The sequence below is a fragment of the Sus scrofa genome, chromosome 2 (genome assembly GCF_000003025.6).
Source record: "Sus scrofa isolate TJ Tabasco breed Duroc chromosome 2, Sscrofa11.1, whole genome shotgun sequence".
NCBI lineage: Eukaryota > Metazoa > Chordata > Mammalia > Artiodactyla > Suidae > Sus > Sus scrofa.
In genome coordinates, this window is record NC_010444.4 from 40506004 (window position 1) to 40523621 (window position 17618).

At 54.8% G+C, this 17618-nt stretch overlaps 1 protein-coding gene across 6 annotated transcripts in view; it reads left to right on the top strand.

Moving 5' to 3' along the window:
- PTPN5 (protein tyrosine phosphatase, non-receptor type 5) overlaps window positions 1–15467 on the top strand; it is a 62606-nt gene extending 47139 nt beyond the window's left edge. For 5 of the 6 annotated variants that reach the window (XM_021083256.1, XM_013994491.2, XM_013994490.2 and 2 more), the window contains 8 exons: window positions 1543–1732; window positions 4745–4829; window positions 10078–10157; window positions 10341–10478; window positions 11196–11306; window positions 13481–13641; window positions 13738–13851; window positions 14303–15467. In XM_021083256.1, the coding sequence (XP_020938915.1) occupies window positions 1543–1732; window positions 4745–4829; window positions 10078–10157; window positions 10341–10478; window positions 11196–11306; window positions 13481–13641; window positions 13738–13851; window positions 14303–14396 (973 nt within the window). In that variant the 3' untranslated portion in view covers window positions 14397–15467. Of the gene's footprint in view, window positions 1–1542; window positions 1733–4744; window positions 4830–10077; window positions 10158–10340; window positions 10479–11195; window positions 11307–13428; window positions 13642–13737; window positions 13852–14302 lie in introns of all 6 variants that reach the window. The other variant, XM_021083257.1, reaches the window with a different exon arrangement.

Genomic DNA, 17618 nt, shown 5'->3' on the forward strand with positions numbered 1-17618 from the left:
GTAGGAACACGTAGTCATACACAAGTGTATGCTCGTGCACACTCACACATACACGCTTGTGGTCTGAGTAAGGTTTCTTTGCTGTAGGACTTGTCAGGGCCTTTAACATGCTTGTGGTCATTATCGATCAACAGGAGTAGTGTATGGCATTCCTCAAGATCGTCTGACCCCAGAACCCTAATTTTATACTGTCTCATAGTATTCCACAGAGCACGTGTTGGGAGGTGTCAACACCCTCCTTTCAGGAGTTCCCTTTGTGGCTCAGTAGAAACGAATCTGACTAGCATCTATGAGGACGCAGGTTCGATCCCTGGCCTCACTCAGTGGGGTAAGGATCGGCATTGCCATGAGCTGTGGTGTAGGTCACAGACATGGCTCAGATCCTGCTGTGGCTGGCACCTACAGCTCCAATTAGACCCCTAGCCTGGGAACGTCCATATGCTGCAGGGGCAGTCCTAAAAAGCAAGAACAAAAATTAAAAACAAACTTGGAGTTCCCGTCGTGGCGCAGTGGTTAACGAATCCGAATAGGAACCATGAGATTGCAGGTTCGTTCCCTGGCCTTGCTCAGTGGGTTAAGGATCTGGCATTGCCATGAGCTATGGTGTAAGTCGCAGACGTGGCTCAGATCCCGCGTTGCTCTGGCTGTGGTGTAGGCCGGTGGCCACAACTCTGATTCAACCCCTAGCCTGGGAACCTCTATATGCCAGGGGTGCGGCTCTAGAAATGGGAAAAAAAAAAAAAAGACAAAACAAAAAATTAAAAACAAACCAAAAAAAAAAAAGAAAAACTTCTTTTCGGAGCCTGGCTGGGTAAGCCAGATCACAGCAGGATTGAGTTGCCCACATGATGCTATGGAAAGAGCACTGGACAAGAGTCAGAAAACCTAGCTTTTTCTTTATGCTCTGCCACCCCCTTACTGTGCCAGCTTGAACAGTTCTTGTCCCCTCTGGGACCCAGTGTCCCTTTCAGTGTTATGAGGGCCTTCCTGTTCTGTGCCCTCAGACTTTGAGCACAATAGTGTTGATTCAGTTTGCTCATCCTTGCTGCTGCTGCTGCTGCTGCTGGGCTACTCCTGCGACCCCCCTTTCCCAGGCAGCCAGGGATCCTGGCCTCCCCTCGATGAGTCGTTCTTGCAGACTGCCAATCCCATGGCTGGGATACAGGGGGTCGTGCCCTGCTTCTCTGCTCTGGCCAGGCACCCCTCACTCTGTGAGCCTCTTGGACCACAAGGCTGGGAACTGCCTCCAGCAGTGACAGGGGAGAGTATGGGGAAGAGGGGTGCTGGGATGGCCTTGCACAGAACCTTTGAAATCAGGGCCCCAGCTCGCTAGTCTGCTGCAGGCGACAGGTGATGGGAGACAGACCTAATCCTCCGGGCTGAGCCTCCTGCTCCCTGCGTCAGGGGTAATGTCACACCCACTCCTCTCCCGGGAGCTCACTCGGTTCCTACCCCCATCTCGCCCTCATCTTCTTGCTCCAAGGTCCCCAAGACAGTGGCCCTCCCTTCCCCGATACTCACCCCCCCTTCCCGGTCTTCCAGGAGGGGCTCCAACGTCTCCCTGACCCTGGACATGTGCACGCCGGGCTGCAACGAGGAGGGCTTCGGCTATCTCATGTCCCCGCGAGAGGAGTCAGCCCGTGAGTACCTGCTCAGCGCTTCCCGTGTCCTCCAGGCTGAGGAGCTTCACGAGAAGGCCCTGGACCCCTTCCTGCTGCAGGCAGAATTCTTTGTGAGTCACCCTGAGCCAGCTACCCTGCAGGGGCAGCCCTTTCTGCTTGTTAATTCCCCCACCCACCCAGCAAGGCTTTGGAGCAGAGTACCCCGAACTCAGTACCTGATAGAGGAATGTCATTTTGTTCTCAGCTCTCCCACTGGCTTGGGCAAGCGGCTTCCCCTCTGGGCCTCAGTTTCTTATCTGGAAAATGGGCATAAAAATAACAGGGGTGGAGTTCCCATCATGGCTCAATGGTTAATGAATCCAACTAGGAACCATGAGGCTGCGGGTTCAATCCCTGGCCTTGCTCAGTGGGTTAAGGATCCGGCATTGCCGTGAGCTGTGGTGTAGGTCGCAGATGCGGCTCAGATCCCGCATTGCTGTGTCTGTGGTGTAGACCAGCAGCTACAGCTCCAATTCGACCCCTAGCCTGGGAACCTCCATATGCCACGGGAGCGGCTCAAGAAATGGCAAAAAGACAAAAATAAATAAATAACAGGGGTGATGCAAGGATTCAAGAGATGCAGAATGTGTACCAAGGGCCCATCGAGTGATGGGTGTTTGAGGCATTCCCAAGTCTTGATCTCCTAGGACTGTGCTCTGAAAGCCTTACACAGCCTCCTTGTCTGACTCTCCCATTTTCCTACCCACCCTCTGCCTGACATCACCAAACATTGCCCATCCTCTGAAATCTCTCTGGTTCTGGGGCTCCAGCTTAGGGTGGTCCTGGTCACCTCCCTTAAATTCTGCAGCAGCATCCAGCTGCCTCCTGTCAGACTTTGAGGGCCCAATAAATGGATACCCCTGTTTTACCGGCCTGAGCATTTAGCCAGTTAAGAGCTGAGACATGGAGTTCCCTTCATGGTGCAGCAGAAACGAATCCAACTAGGAACCATGAAGTTGTGTGTCGATCCCTGGCCTTGCTTAGTGGGTTAAGGATCCAGCATTGCCGTGAGCTGTGGTGTAGGTTGCAGATGCAGCTCAAATCCCACATTGCTGTGGCTATGGCATAGGCTGGCAGCTGTAGCTCCGATTCAACTCCTAGCCTGGGAGCCTCCATATCCCGCAGGTGCGGCCCTTAAAAAAAAAAAAAAGATCTGGGACACAGAAGATCACAGAACCCCCTCCTTTATTTTTGCTGATGAAGGAGAAGTTTAACATAAGGATGAGGTATGTAGCAGTAGTGAGCCTCCTGATAGCAGCCACCAGGATGAACAGACTTTCCACCCACCCACCTGGGATGACGCTGGCACATCACTGGCCTCACCCCATAGGGGAAGCCCTGTAATTCTTGGCAGGAGGGCCAGGAGAGGAGGGGGAAGGAAAGGGCTGGGGCCCGAAAGCCCAGTTCCTCAATTAAACACACTCAGCAGGTAACTCGTCCACCTCCATGGGCAGGATGGGCAAGAGGCCAGGAGCATTTGGGAGAGTCCCTCCTTGGAGAGGCCAGAGAGATGGGGAACTGGGTGCCCCCCTCACAGGTCCCCCCGGCCCCAGGCCACCCTGCTCCCTACGTGGACAGGATGGCTCTAATCTCTGAGTAGCTGCTCCGGGAAGCCTTCTATCACCCTCTGACTCGCTGGTCCAGATTCTCCAGCCTGTGGCCCAGCCTGCCTTATCTGAGTTGAGTGAGCCCAGCCTTCTTTTCTGGATGAATGCCCCCATCTCTCCAGGGACTGTCCACTTCAGACTGGGCCCTCCCAGCCGCCGTGCCTTCGCTGGCCTCATCCCTACCCTGGAGCCCCTAGGAGGCCTTCCTCACCTCCCAGCCTCGGCCACCTCTCTGAGTTCCTCTGGCCACACCTCCCCTTAAGGGAAGAGTTTGTGTCCCTTTGTCCTCTCCTGTTCAGTAGATCCTTGTCAGTCTTGCCCAGAGAGAAAGAACTCGGCCCGCACACCCACTCCGTGGGCGCCTCTGCACATGCTTTTTATTCTTTGTATTCTGACAACCACCCAAGAAGGTGAGTATTATGATCCTTGCTGTACAGAAGGCACCTGTAGTGTATCCAAAAGCCAAGCGTGTGGACAGAGGGAAGGGGGCGGAGAGAAGCCAGGCCCTGGGGAGTCAGCCCAGAGGACACGGGGTGGGACGAGAGGTAAACCTCAAAGGCTGGAATGATGGCGGGGAGATCAAGGGGGTGTGACTGGTCCGTGAGCTCAGACCTGGAGGCTGAAGGTGACTGGAGGGTGGATCCCTTGAGAGCAGCTGGCGATAGGATAAGGCCAGATTCGAGCAGACCTCACATTCCAGGCAGAGAATTTTGGACTTGGAGCTCCTGACACAGAGAGTGCTCAGGAGGGGCAAATACAATCCCGGAAGCCCAGAAGGAGGCTCCAGTCCGGCTGGAGAATCAGGGAAGGCTTCTCGGAAGAGGTGTCATTTACAACGGACAGGTCATGAGAAGATGAGGATGGGGTGGATGTTACCACAGAGCAAGCAGCACAACCCAGGATAGGAGCATGGATCAGCAAAGCACTCAGCATGGCTGCAGCACGGGGAGTGTGGAAGAAGGGAGTGATTGGCCAGGTCACTTTTTCTCCTGTGCTCCTCTGTTCATCAGCCAGTTACTGAGTGTCTCCTATGTTCCAGGCTGACCCTCACAATGATAATAACATTTCTCAGGCACTCGGCGCATGCCAGGACTATTCTAGATGTGTTTTATGTGCATGATCTCATTTCATAGTTAATATCTGTTGGAGTTCCCATGGTGGCTCAGCAGAAACGAACCCAACTAGTAACCATAGTACTGGGGTTCGATCCCTGGCCTCACTCAAGGGGTTAAGGATCCAGCGTTGCCACGACCTGTGGTGTAGGTCAAAGACCACAGTTTGGATCCTGCATGGCTGCGGCTGTGACGTAGGCCAGGGGCTGCAGCTCCGATTCGACCCCTAGTCTGGGACTCTCCATATGCTGTGAATGTGGCCCTAAAAAGAAAAAAAAAAAAAAAACAGTCAATATCTGTTGGATGAATACATGCACTCAAGCCAGCCCACTGCTACTCACTCCCCCGTGTCCTCCTCCGGCAGGAAATCCCCATGAACTTTGTGGATCCAAAAGAGTATGACATCCCTGGGCTGGTGCGGAAGAACCGGTACAAAACCATCCTTCCCAGTGAGTACTCGTTGTTCCCGGGGGTGGGAGTGGGCTCACCCTCACCCTGAGGAAGACCTTAACCCCAGAGCTTGGCCTCCAGGGTCACGAGGAGGAGGGCCAGAAGGTGGGGGTGCCCAGTGGAGGGAAACACCACCTTTAGAGGGCAGAGGGCACTTCATTTCATCCCACAGCCCTCTCCTTCACACAGTTCTCTCCAGACCCTTGCCCTGGCTGAGTGTGTGCTAGGATCTGTAGAAACCTAGAAAGAAGGGGTCACGAGAACAGCAGCTCCAAGACAGTGACTTCAGAGTGTTTTCACCTCCTTTGTCTTTTCAGAGCGGGCAGAATTTAAAGAGAGACAGTTAAGGCTCAGAGAGGTTAAGTGGCTCATCCACCATCACACAGCTAAGATGTACAGAACTGAGTTTCAAACCAGGCCTCTGCGACCCCAGAATCGGGCTCTTTTTGTTTACCTTGAGTTCACCTTGGCCGGATTGTGGGTCCTCTTAATGGGCAGAGCCAGCCTACAAGGAAATGAGCTGGCTGTCGGGTAGTAAGCTCCCCATCAGTCAAGGCATTCAAGCTAGACTGCCTGAGCAGTCCCCTGGAAGGTCTGATAGGGATTTTACCCCTTTGGGGGTGGTTAGACCAGGTGACCTGATATTCCTCTTTCAGCCCTGGGGTGTCATTTTTAGGGAACTTTCAACAAGCCCCCATCTGCGTATCACCCCTGCTGAGTTCTGTCCCAGGCCTCAGGGTAGCTTGGAGAATGACTTGTTGAAAACGAATCCCTGCAAACCTACTCCACTGGGTTTATGGAGTAATGATGCTTTAAAAAAGCAGTTTGCCATCAGCATCTCCAACAACATGTAAGATGTCATGACTTATTTTTAACTTTTAAAATATCGACTTGTGGTTGCTATGGTTACACAGTGTCTAGGTAGTTCCGGTTAAACAAAGCACCATTTAAGGCCAGGATGCAGTGTTCAGGGCTGCTCACCTCTTTTCTCCTCCTGCCGCCCCCCCACCTCCCATCCACCCAGCCCCACCAGGAGGGAGGGGCTCGAGAACCCCACAACCTTGGGCTTTGCTGACCACTCAGAATAGCCACTGGGGGAGTGTGGGAGCAGGGCCATCACTCCATCTCATCCCCACTGGATTGCAACTATGCCCTGAGCCTCCAGGCCCCCAAGCCCAACAGAGACTCTTTTCTGTGGCCAGCAAGAATTGACCCTCTGCCCTCAGAGACCCAACTGGGGTGTGTGGCCAGAATCCCGTCTCAGATCCCGGACACCCTGAGGCCTGCTTTCTCATTCATTTGATGCATGTTTCCTGAGCCCATGACCAGGGGCTAAGAATTTCGACATAAATAAGACACAGACTCAACACACAGGGAGCTCACAGTCTAGTGGGAGAGACAGATCCAGGGACAGTTCCAGTACAGAGGGGCCAGTCACCCAGCAGGCAGCGTTGAGGACATGTAGGGGAGCTGCTCCTATATGAATAAGTGAATGAATGGGTATCCCTCAAATCTAGCTGCCCATCTCCGTCCTCACTGCCAAATGATTTTTGAGGGTGAGGGCTTCCATGTTACCCAGTGACTTTTGGGGGGAGTGGCCTTGCATAGAGCACATTTCCGGGAGTGCCATTTACTTAGACTGCATTGACATGGTGCCCCCTGGAGTTGTGCCAGGCAGGCAGCCCTTTGACCCCTGGCACTTCTTACTTGCATCTTTGCAGTAATGTCCTTATTGGTCTCCTGACTCCCACATTCTCTCCTCCAGTCCATCTTTTACCATTGTCATCAACGTGATGCAAAAAGGACACTAATTGTGTCATTCTCCACTTTAAACACTGTCATTGTTACCCTATAATCCTCGAGTTGAGTTCGGGCCTTAGAAGCATAGCTTGGAGTTCCCATAGTGGCCCAGTGGTTAACGAATCCGACTAGGAACCATGAGGTTGCGGGTTCGATCCCTGCCCTTGCTCAGTGGGTTGACGATCCAGCGTTGCCGTGAGCTGTGGTGTAGATTGCAAACGTGGCTCGGATCCCACATTGCTGTGGCTCTGGCATAGGCTGGCAGCTACAGCTCTGATTAGACCCCTAGCCTGGGAACCTCCATATGCCATGGGAGTGGCCCAAGAAATGGCAAAAAGACAAAAAAAAAAAAAAAAAAAAAAAAGCATAGCTTATAAGACCTTTTGTCAGCTGGTTCCTCTCCAGTCTCATCTCTCTGCAGCCCCCACCTGCCCTGTACCCTTGAATCAGACAGAGCAGTGTCCCTACTCCTCCTCCTACTGGTCCTTCAGATACAGCCCAGGTGTCCCCTCTTCCTTTGGAGCCAAGTCAAGGCCCCTCTTTTCCCTTGACCCCCATGTTCACAGGCCATACACTGCTTGACTGCCTGCCCAGCAGCTGAGGACAGGGACAGACCTGGCTAATCTGGGAGTCCCCACTTTCAGGCACAGAATCAGGATCAGAGCCCATGCTCAGTAGGGTCAATAGCATCATCACCATTCTTTTTTTTTTTTTTTAGGGCCCACCCTTGGCATATAGAGGTTCCAGGCTAGGGGTCGAATTGGAGCTGCAGCCGCCAGCCTACACCACAGCCACAGGAACACGGGATCCAAACCACCTATACCATAGCTCAAGGCAATGCAGATCCTTAACCCACTGAGCTAGGTGAGGCCAGGGATCGAACTCGCATCCTCTTAGATGCTAGTCAGATTCGTTTCCACTGAGCCACGACAAGAACTCCACCATCACCATTCTTGCAGCAGTTCTTTAACAGCAAAGGCCCCAGCGTTTGGCCCAGGAGCAGGGGAACAGTACCCACTTCTGGGTCCTAATCTGGGCGGGCACCATGAGGAGAAGAGAGGGGGCCCGCGAAGTCCTGTCTGCTCCTGTCTCCCATGGGGCACCCAGAGCCCTTCCGTTTACCCTTGCTTTTCTCCACACGTGATACCCACCCCCCAAGTGCCCTTGCCCCCAAGTCACCTGCCAAAACCTCAGGCACTGGGGCCAAGGCATGAACGACCTGGAGAGGGGAGGGTTATGGATGTCACCTCCCATTTCATCTGACAGATTTGGGACCCTTTTTTTTTTTTTTTTTTTTTTTTTGTCTTTTTGCCATTTCTTGAGCCGTTCCCGCGGCATATGGAGGTTCCCAGGCTAGGGTCTAATTGGAACTGTAGCCACCAGCCTACGCCACAGCAACATGGGATCCGAGCCGCGTCTGTGACCTACACCGCAGCTCATGGCAATGCCAGATCCCTAACCCACTGAGCGAGGCCAGGGATCTAACCTGCAACCTCATGGTTCCTAGTCGGATTCCTTAATCACTACACCACGACGGGAACTCCAGGGACCCTTCTTTTGACCTGTTAACTTGTCGTGAGACCTGAAGTGAGAGCAGTCATTAAGCAGCCCTGGAGTTCCCGTCGTGGCTCAGTGGTTAATCAGACTAGACACCACGAGGTTGTGGATTCAATCTTTGGCCTTGCTCAGTGGGTTCAGGATCCGGAGTTGCCGTGAGTTGTGGCGTAGGTTGCAGACTCGACTCAGATACCGAGTGCTGTGCTGTGGCGTAGGCGGCGGTACAGCTCCATTAGACCCCTGGGAACTCCATATGCGTGGGAAGAAATGGCAAAGACAAAAAAAAGGCAGCCATGCTCTGGAGAGTGCGCTGTATTGCGGCCAGGGCGCATTAGTGTTCACTCTTGGACATTTTATGAGATGAGTGAGGTTGTGATGGAGCAAATGTTCCAGTTTACAGTGAAGGCACAGGGGGACTCAGTAAATGGCCCACATGGACTGCCAGGACCCAGACTCGCTGGTTGGCGGTGCAGACTCCTGACCACTCCGCCCCTGGCCTCTGAGAGCCCCTGTGGGCATGCTGACAGGGCCTTCAGTTCAGCCCTCCCTCCCAGGAGAGAATCAGGGCCCAGAGAAGGGAGAGGACAGCGAGCTGGTGACAGTTAGAGCAGAGCCCTGGACCCCAGCTTCCTGCCCGCCGCGTAACCTCCCTGCTCAGGCCCAGCCTCTGCAGGCGCTCAGCACAGAGTCATCTCTCCAGGGAGGTTTGAGCTAGAGCAGAACAGACCCTCCTCCAGGAAGAAGAGCAGGATGTTGTGAGAATCTGCTGCTGTGGGATCTGACATGTGAATAGATTGGGGGAAAAACCCTTGGTGCACATGTGTGTCTGCTCCAAGGCTCTCCAGTCTCCTTTCAGACGTAAAGACTCTTCCTTTCATCATAACTATCTGCCTTAGCTTCCTACCCATATCTTAGTTATAAAGTGCTTTACAGGAGTTCCTGTCGTGGTGCAGCAGAATCAAATCCAACTAGGAACCATGAGCTGACGGGTTCCATCCCTGGCCTCGTTCAGTGGGTTAAGGATCTGGCGTTGCCATGAGCTGTGGGGTAGGTCACAGGCGTGGCTCGGATCTGGCGTGGCTGTGGCCTAGGCTGGCAGCTGTAGCTCCGAATCGACCCCTAGCCTGGGAACCTCCAAATGCCTCGGGTGTGGCCCTAAATAAATAAATAAATAAATAAAAGGAACCTGACTAGTATCCATGAGGATGGTTCGATCCCTGGCCTTGCTCAGTGGCTTAAGGATTCAGCATTGCTATGAGCTGTGGTGTAGGTTGCAGATGCGGCTCAGATCTGGTGTTGCTGTGGCTGAGATGTAGACCAGCAGCTGCAGCTCTGCATTGACCCCAAGCCTGGGAACTATGCAGCATGTGAGGCCCTAAAAAGCCAAAAAAAAAAAAAAAATGCTTTACAGTTTGCATGGTGCTTCACCTGTTTTCTCATTTATCTTCCCAACAATCCTAGGAAGTGGGCATCTTTACCCCCATATTACAGATCAGAAAACTGAGGCTTAGAAAGACCATGTGCTTTCACAAGCTTCCGTAGCACGTTGGACACAGTGTATACTCGAGTTGTTGCTGGCTCTGCTGTGCAGGATGTGTACCCTAGGGAATTTCTTATTGACTCACCCTTCTTTTCTCCAGAACATGAGGCACAGTGAGAGGGGACAGGGCAGCTTAAACGACACAGGCAAGGGATGGCATTGATCCTACAGAGGTAGAGACTCAGGGCCTCTCTCTGTACCCTTCTCTTCAGCCTGGGCAAGGGAAGGAGGAACTCCGAGTCCCAGAAGAAGTGGGGGGTGGGGGTTGAAATGGTCCAGACGAGATGGGCCCCACACCACAGGGATTGCACAAGGTCAAATCCCAGCCTCACCTGTGTCCCCCACCCCAGATCCTCACAGCAGAGTGTGTCTGACTTCACCAGACCCCGACGACCCTCTGAGTTCCTACATCAACGCCAACTACATCCGGGTACGTAGCTCCATCCCGACAGCCTCTCCCTGAAAGGGAAGCCCGAGCCAGTGGGATCCATCCTCTAGGCTTGTCCCTAAGCCTGAATGGCTCTTGTCGGCCCCCAGAAAGAACCTGAGTGTGGGGACTGGGCTCCGGGAGTGGGGCGTCTGACCCTGATGCTCTGGACTTGGCTGGCCGCAGGGCTACGGTGGGGAAGAGAAGGTGTACATCGCCACTCAGGGACCCATCGTCAGCACCGTCGGCGACTTCTGGCGCATGGTGTGGCAGGAGCACACGCCCATCATTGTCATGATCACAAACATCGAGGAGATGAACGAGGTAGGCACCCCCGTACCTTACAAGGATCAGCGTCTTGTTTCCTTATTAATCCTTACAGCAGTCCAGTGAGGTTGGTATGTTTACCTCACCACCTGCCAGAGTGAGAAAATGTGAGGCTCAGCCAGGTTAAGTCTGTTGCTCAGGGCCAAGCAGAGAGTAGGAGGCAGAGCCTGGAGCTGGCCTCTCCACCTCCCGGGCCAAGGATCTGAAACACGACATTCTGCTGCCGCCCAGCCTGCTGACACTGGCTACTTCTATTACTTATCACAGGGAGCTCCCGTTGTGGCTTAGCAGGTTATGAACCCAACTAGTATCCACGAGGATGTGGGTTCGGTCCCTGGCCTCACTCAGTGAGTTAAAGTATCCGGTGTTGCCAAGAGCTATAGTATAGACTAGCAGCTGCAGCTCTGATTCACCCCCAGCCTGGGAATTTCCATATGCCACAGGTGCAGCCCTAAAAGAAAAAAAAAAAAAAAAAAAAAAGAACAAAACACTTACCAGCCCATTTCATTAACCACCCCTGCAAATGTCCTTCAACATGGGATTACTTCCATTTTCCAGATGAGGAAACTAAGGCTTAGAAAAGGGAAACAGCTTATAGGTTGCAAAGCCTCTGCCCTGTTCTCCTTCTCCCCACCCCGCTGGCCCACGAGGGGCCCTGGGGGAGAGAGTGGTGGGGCCACCGGGAGTATCGCAGCCTGGTCTGGGCCCCCGCAGAAGTGCACCGAGTATTGGCCGGAGGAGCAGGTGGTGTACGATGGCGTCGAGATCACCGTGCGGAAAGTCATCCACACTGAGGATTACCGGCTACGACTCATCGCCCTCAGGGTGAGGCCTGGGGCTGGGCTGGGCCGTGCCCACCTGGGAGGATGGGGGACTCCACGGCTAACAGGGCCCCAAAGGCCACGATAGCTGAAATGAAGGCGCGTGTTGTTCCCACGATTCACGGATAAGCAGGGGTGAGGGAGCGTCGGGTGAAAGGGCCAGAGGCAGGACCAGACCAGCTGCATGTCATGCTGTAGGGCCCTCTCCATCTACATTGTCATTCATAATGCCTTCCAGCTCTGCTTCAAATGTCGCAAGTCTAGGACTGTCTGGGTAAGGGGGCTTCAGCAGCTTCCAGCACTGTCCGAACTGAACTTCTTGAGACCCTACCTAGAAACAGTCCTTTACCTGGGATGCTGGGCTTCTGGCGTGTAGTACCGAATGTGTCCACTAGAGGACAGCCGCTCCTTGCTGCATTGAGGCTGCACAGGGAGGCTGTCCTTACAGAAAAAGAGGAAGAAAAAGAAGACATACGAAATATGAGCAATACAAACCAGCCCAGAAGAGTGGAGGGAGGCATCCTCCCACCCCCAGGTTGTGCTTCTTCCAGGCTCAGCGTAATAGAGGAGATTGTTCCTTTGGAGTCAGGAGAATTATTGGGTTCTCTTTTTGAGAAATGTTATGATCCATCTTTGGGGAAAACGGTGCCACTGTAATAACCCCAAGTCTGGAAGAGATGATTTGGTTTCCAGGAAGCTGACATCCTATCCAGAACAGCCTAGGAAGTGCGCTGATGCCGGCAGCCACAGGGCCTGGATAGGATGTCAAGGGCCTGTGATTCGTTCCTCTGAGCCACACCCCGCCCCCGACTAGAGAAGGTGCAAGATGGGATGTCCAGGAGACCTGAGTCCCTAGAGAGCAGGGCCCACCTAAGCAGCTCCAAGATATAAGCTCACTAGGGTAGAAAGGGCCAGGAGGTGGAGAACAAAGGCCAGGATAGCTGTCACAGCCAGATAAGGAACTGGCTTCCTATCTCCCCCAAAAGAGAGGCTGGGGGTGAGGCAGAGGCTGCTTCATCTTCTCAGTGCTGCAAGCCTGGTTAGGAAAGACCTGGGACAGCTTACTTCTGTCCATAAACCTTTCTAAGCACCTGCCCTGAGTTTAATTCTGGGTTGGGTACTGGGAATACAGAGCTGTCCAAAGCCTGTTGGACTCTCTCCTCAAAGAGCATCTGTAAAATGGTAAGTACTGACCTAGAACTAAGTAAGAAGACTGAAGAAGGACACTCTGTCAGCTAGGGTGCTCAGGGAGGGCTTCCTGGAAGTGGTGGTGCTAAATGGAGTTCTGAAGGATGAGTACTGACTGGCCAAGAAGCGAACAAATGGGGAGAGCATTCCAGGCAGGGAGAAAGTAAAAGTAAGGGCACAGGAGAGAGAGAGAGAGAGAGAGAGAGAGAGAGAGAGAGAGAGAGAGAGAGAGAGAGAGAGTGTGTGTGTGTGTGTGTGTGTGTGTGTGTGTGTGTGTGTGTGAAGGAGGCGAGAGAAGCAGAGGTTTGAGCTACAAACCATCTGGAGGGCGGGAGCATCAAATACAAGTTCTCAGGAGCAGGAGACGGGCCTGGAGGGGTAAACCCTGTACCATGTGTGTTATTTGCCAGGCTGAAGACTGGGGCAGGTGGGTTTTATTCTGAGAGCAAGGAGAGCCATCAAGGCGTTCTGAGCTGGTGAGCAGCGTTCAGTGTAGACAGATGGTTTTGACCACTGTGGGGGTGGTGCAGTCAGGGAGGGAGGGCCTCACGCAGTCAAGGGTTGATAAAGGCCATGGAGGTGGTGGTGGAGAGGATAGGATGGGGGTGGGTGGGTGGGCAGGACTGTATACTGAGGAGCAAGGAAGGGTCCCAAGGCTCTGGGCTCTTTCAAGGATGACTGGGAGTTAGGAATGAATTGGGGAAGGGACTCTCTGCCTCTCTTGGATGATCCTGGAGTTGCTGGGACAGAACTCTCATGAAGACCAGCGCTGACGCTGCTGACCAGCCCCGGTCACCGAACTGGTTTGCAGTTCTCTTGTCTGGCACCGCTGTGGGCAATGTGGTATAGATGGCAGAGGCCTGAGGGCCCACTCTCTGCGTCCTTCCTCCGTGTGGTTCCTGCTCCCGTCCCTTCTCCATCTCTGGGCTGGTTTGTAGGCTCAGAGAGTTCACAGGCATCTGGGGTGGTGGGCCTCTGTCTCCCGGACAGAGCGGGACAGAAGAACGAGGCCTGAAGCATTACTGGTTCACATCCTGGCCCGACCAGAAGACTCCAGACCGGGCCCCCCCTCTCCTGCACCTGGTGCGGGAGGTGGAGGAGGAAGCCCAGCAGGAGGGGCCACGGTGCGCCCCCATCGTCGTCCACTGCAGGTGAGTCCTCCCCGACACCTACGAGGCGGGGCAGCCCCTCCCCGACCCACACCTGGGCTGCCCAGCCCCTCACCCACCCACGCCCTCGGACCTCAGCGCAGGGATCGGGAGGACAGGCTGCTTCATCGCCACCAGCATCTGCTGCCAGCAGCTGCGGCAGGAGGGCGTGGTGGACATCCTGAAGACCACGTGCCAGCTCCGTCAGGACAGGTCAGCCCTTGGGTGGGGGTGGGGCACGTGGGGAGCTAGAGTCCCCCGGGGCAGCAGAAAGAGACTGATGTGTGTGCGTGGGGTGGGGGGGGCAGGAGGAGGCACACCAGGGGGACCCACTAGTGGACAGGAAGCAGGGAAGGCAGATGCCTAGAGGAGGCGGATCCAGACAGTGGTGGCTGGATGAAGAGCGGAGAGAAGTGGAGCTTGTGGACCCAAGGGCAGGGGCTGAGAGTGGTGGTGCATGTCACCCGTGACCCTGCTGTCTATGCCACAGCTGGCAGGGACAGAAGAGGCAGGGGGGGAGTGGCCAGCCAGGGTTGGCCTCTCTAAGCTGCAGAAAGGCCAGGCTAGCCCTAGTGCCTCACTGATGACTGGTGCCCTGTGGGTCAGGGGACACTTCTGCGGCCATCCCTCCAAGCCCCATCCCCATTGTGCATCTGCTGGGCAGGGGCGGCATGATCCAGACGTGTGAACAGTACCAGTTCGTGCATCACGTCATGAGCCTCTACGAGAAGCAGCTGTCCCGCCAGTCCCTGGAGTGATCACACTCCTCCCCTGAGGTCCTCTGGGTACCACCCAGTCTGGGTCTGGGCCCTCATCCCGGCCACACCCAGGGCTCTGCCTCTCTTGGCCTGCTCCCCGCCCCTCCTGCTTCCTTCTCTTCAGCCGGCTCCCCCTCCTCCCTGAGCCTCGGCCTGGCCCCTGCCCCCCAACATAGCTCTTCCTACTGTACATACCGGGGACTGGGGCAGGGTGGGGGAGGGACATTCCAGGCCGGGCCTGGGGCCTCAGGGCCTGACCCACACCGCGTGACCTGGGGCCTCAGTTTTTAACGATGGTTCCATTGCTACTTGATCCAAAACGTTTCTGTGCCGCACTCCATATGTCCTGCCGCAGCGTGTTCTGTCTGTCCGTCCATATCTGCTGTCTGTACCGGACACTGTGTCTCCTCAGCCTGGGCCAGGGGTGATGAGCTTCAGCCCCAGGGTAGCCCAGGCAGAGGTGCCTGCCCTGGACCCCAGCCCCACTTCTCCCAACAGGCAGGTCGCACTTTGCCCCTAGTTATTGGGACCAGGCAGGGGAGGGGGCCTGAGGACCTGGAGGTCAGACACAGAGAGCTCCCAGGGGGTTGGCCAAGATCTCAGCTGGGGGAGAGATCTCTGGGGTGGGGTCAGGGGAGGAGTAGCCAGGGTGGCTTCTGGGTCACTCAGGAGGCAGTGACCAGCCTGTGAGGCATCAAGGAGGAGGAGGCCAAGTGGGGGCAGTGACCCCGGAGGACCTGGCCCCTAGTGGGAGAGGGGGAGCTCCAAGGGTGGAGTGGGGACTCGGCCCCAGATCTGTGTGAAACATTCTTCTGTGTCGCTGTGGGAAATCCCTCCCAGCCGTCTTGCCCCGTGTAGCTCTGCGTGTGTCCCATGTCCATGTGTGTATTGAGAGCCCGTCAGCAGGGCGTGCATGACTCTTTGGCAACATGTGTTATCTTGGAGCCACGTGTTTTTATTGCTGACTTTAAATATTTATTCCACGGCAGACAGAGACATTTGGTGTCTTTTTATAATTTGCTCGTGGTCATTGAATAGAGCAATAAACGGAGCATTTTGAGCAAAACTAGCCTCCTGGGTCTGTGTGATTGCCTCTCCCTTCTACTTCCCGTCCCCCTGTACCTCCCTTCATGCCCCTCCTCCTGGTATAGGTTCACAGTCAAGTGCATGTGGGCATGCAGACACACACACACACACACACACACACACACACACACACACACACAGCCTGGCCTTTATGATATCTAGTGCCTCCTGGTGGAGGTTGGGAGTAAGCCAAAGTCCCTGGGCAGGGACTCCCACACACCCCACCCTCCCAGCCCGCAAGGAGCCAGGGGCAATGGGGAGCCTCATGGACAGGTGTTGGAGGCTTCCAGAGAAAGAATAGTGTCTGGCAGGCCACCAGCTTCAACAGAGGGGTCAAGGCTGAGGGAGGGGGACTTTCAGGTCACACCCAGGCCCCTCTCTGTTGGCCAGCCCACTTATCCCATGTTAGCCCCTGCAGGTCCCAACAGAGCTGCAACCCAGCAGTTTCCCTTGTAAGGCCTAGGCTGAGGGTAGCCCTCACGCTCTATTCTTACCCCAGCCCCCAGGGATGCAGCAAAAGTAGCTGTCGTGCCCCTGCTGACAGGTGTGGGTCACCCCAGGGCAGGAGGGAGGCCAGGGCAGGGCTGCTGACCAACCAACAGGTCCTTACAAGGTAAGCAGTGTGCCTCGAGGGGGCTGGTTGAGGGTCTGGGCTGCCCATAGGGAAGAACAAGAGATGTCTGGGGTGGAGGTCCCAGAGCATGGGGGCCTGCACTCCAGCCATACTACCCTCCTGCCCAGATCAGGGGGTTGTGCTGCAAGAGTGGGAGGGGGGAGAAGAACCAACAGTTCCCTCTTCTCTCCCCAGGTGGCCCCGTGAGGCCACTCAGGCTGTCAAGGCACAGCATCAGTGGTGGCCGCCCTCAGGATTTGTGCAAAATGACAGACCCACTAGATTCTCCCCAACTCACCCCTGTTCAGTTGCTGGAAAACAGAGACCTGTTGCTTTGCTCCCCAAGCCCTGTGGGAACACACACACTCACACTACCCTGCACTCCTCAGCTCAGAGAGGTCCTACCCGACAGCAGTAAGAACCAAAACCTCTGCGCTAAAAAAGTCCCTCAGGGACCACCACCCTCAGCCTCCTGCCCACCTGCCTGGTCCCGAAAATTCCTCCAGCCTTGGCCCCAGTCTCAGTCCCTCCCATCCCCCAAAGCAGTGTCCCAGCCTAGGGCAGCTGAACAGCCTGAGTAAGGGATCACCCCCAGGGGGCCAGACATTTAAGGAACCAGTGACTCCTGGTGGCCCCATTGCAGGGGCAAAGGGAGAAGGAGACTGGCCAGTCTGCAGCCCAGGCACCAGCTGAGCCTCCAAGGCCGTGGACAAAGCAGTCGAGGGTTAAGAAGGATTGGTCACACTAAGGTAAGTCTTCCCTCTTCCCTCAGGAAAAGGGCAGAGTCTGCTACCTTCTGAGCCCAGAGACAGCAGGAGCTGGGACAGGGGAGCTGGTCTCAGAACTGGGAGAGCAAAACAGGCCAGGCAGAGACGTATCAATCACCGGGTGAGAGGGTAAAGTTTAGTCCCACACCTTCCAGCTCGAAAGAAAACTGTGCAGTCCCCTGGAAGGGCACTGGTCTGGGAGTCCCGAAGCCAAGGTTGTGGCCTGAGTGTCTTTGGATAGTTTCTCTTAAACAGAATAGGGTTTTTAAAACTGCCACTCTGGTGAAATCGAAGGTGCTATGGAGCTGTTAACAAGAATGAGGAAACTTTGAACTGGGATGGGAAGCTCTCCACGAGGCATAAAGTAAAAAGAGAGCTTAAGAGTGTGTATACGAGGCTACTTTACATGTAAAAAAGGACAGTGCAGACAAAGACATGCTCCTGTTTGTGTGAAGGAGCTCCAGAAGGAGCCCAGAGACCGCAAGTGGTTACCTGCTGGGGAGGGTTGGGAGAGGGCCGGGGAGGGGAGGGAGCTCCTTCACACGGAGTTTCTATTGTTTTATTTTTTAACTGTGAATTATCAATTCCAGAGGGGGGAAAAATTTGGGAAATAAGAATGTAACCTCTGTCTTTACCATATCACAAGTGACAAAGCTGTAGAAACACACTGTCATCAGGCTTAGCATTCCCCCCATGCCAGGGCTCCCCAGGGCCGGGCATGAAGATCTGCAGTTTCCTTTCAAGGCCTGCTCTGGT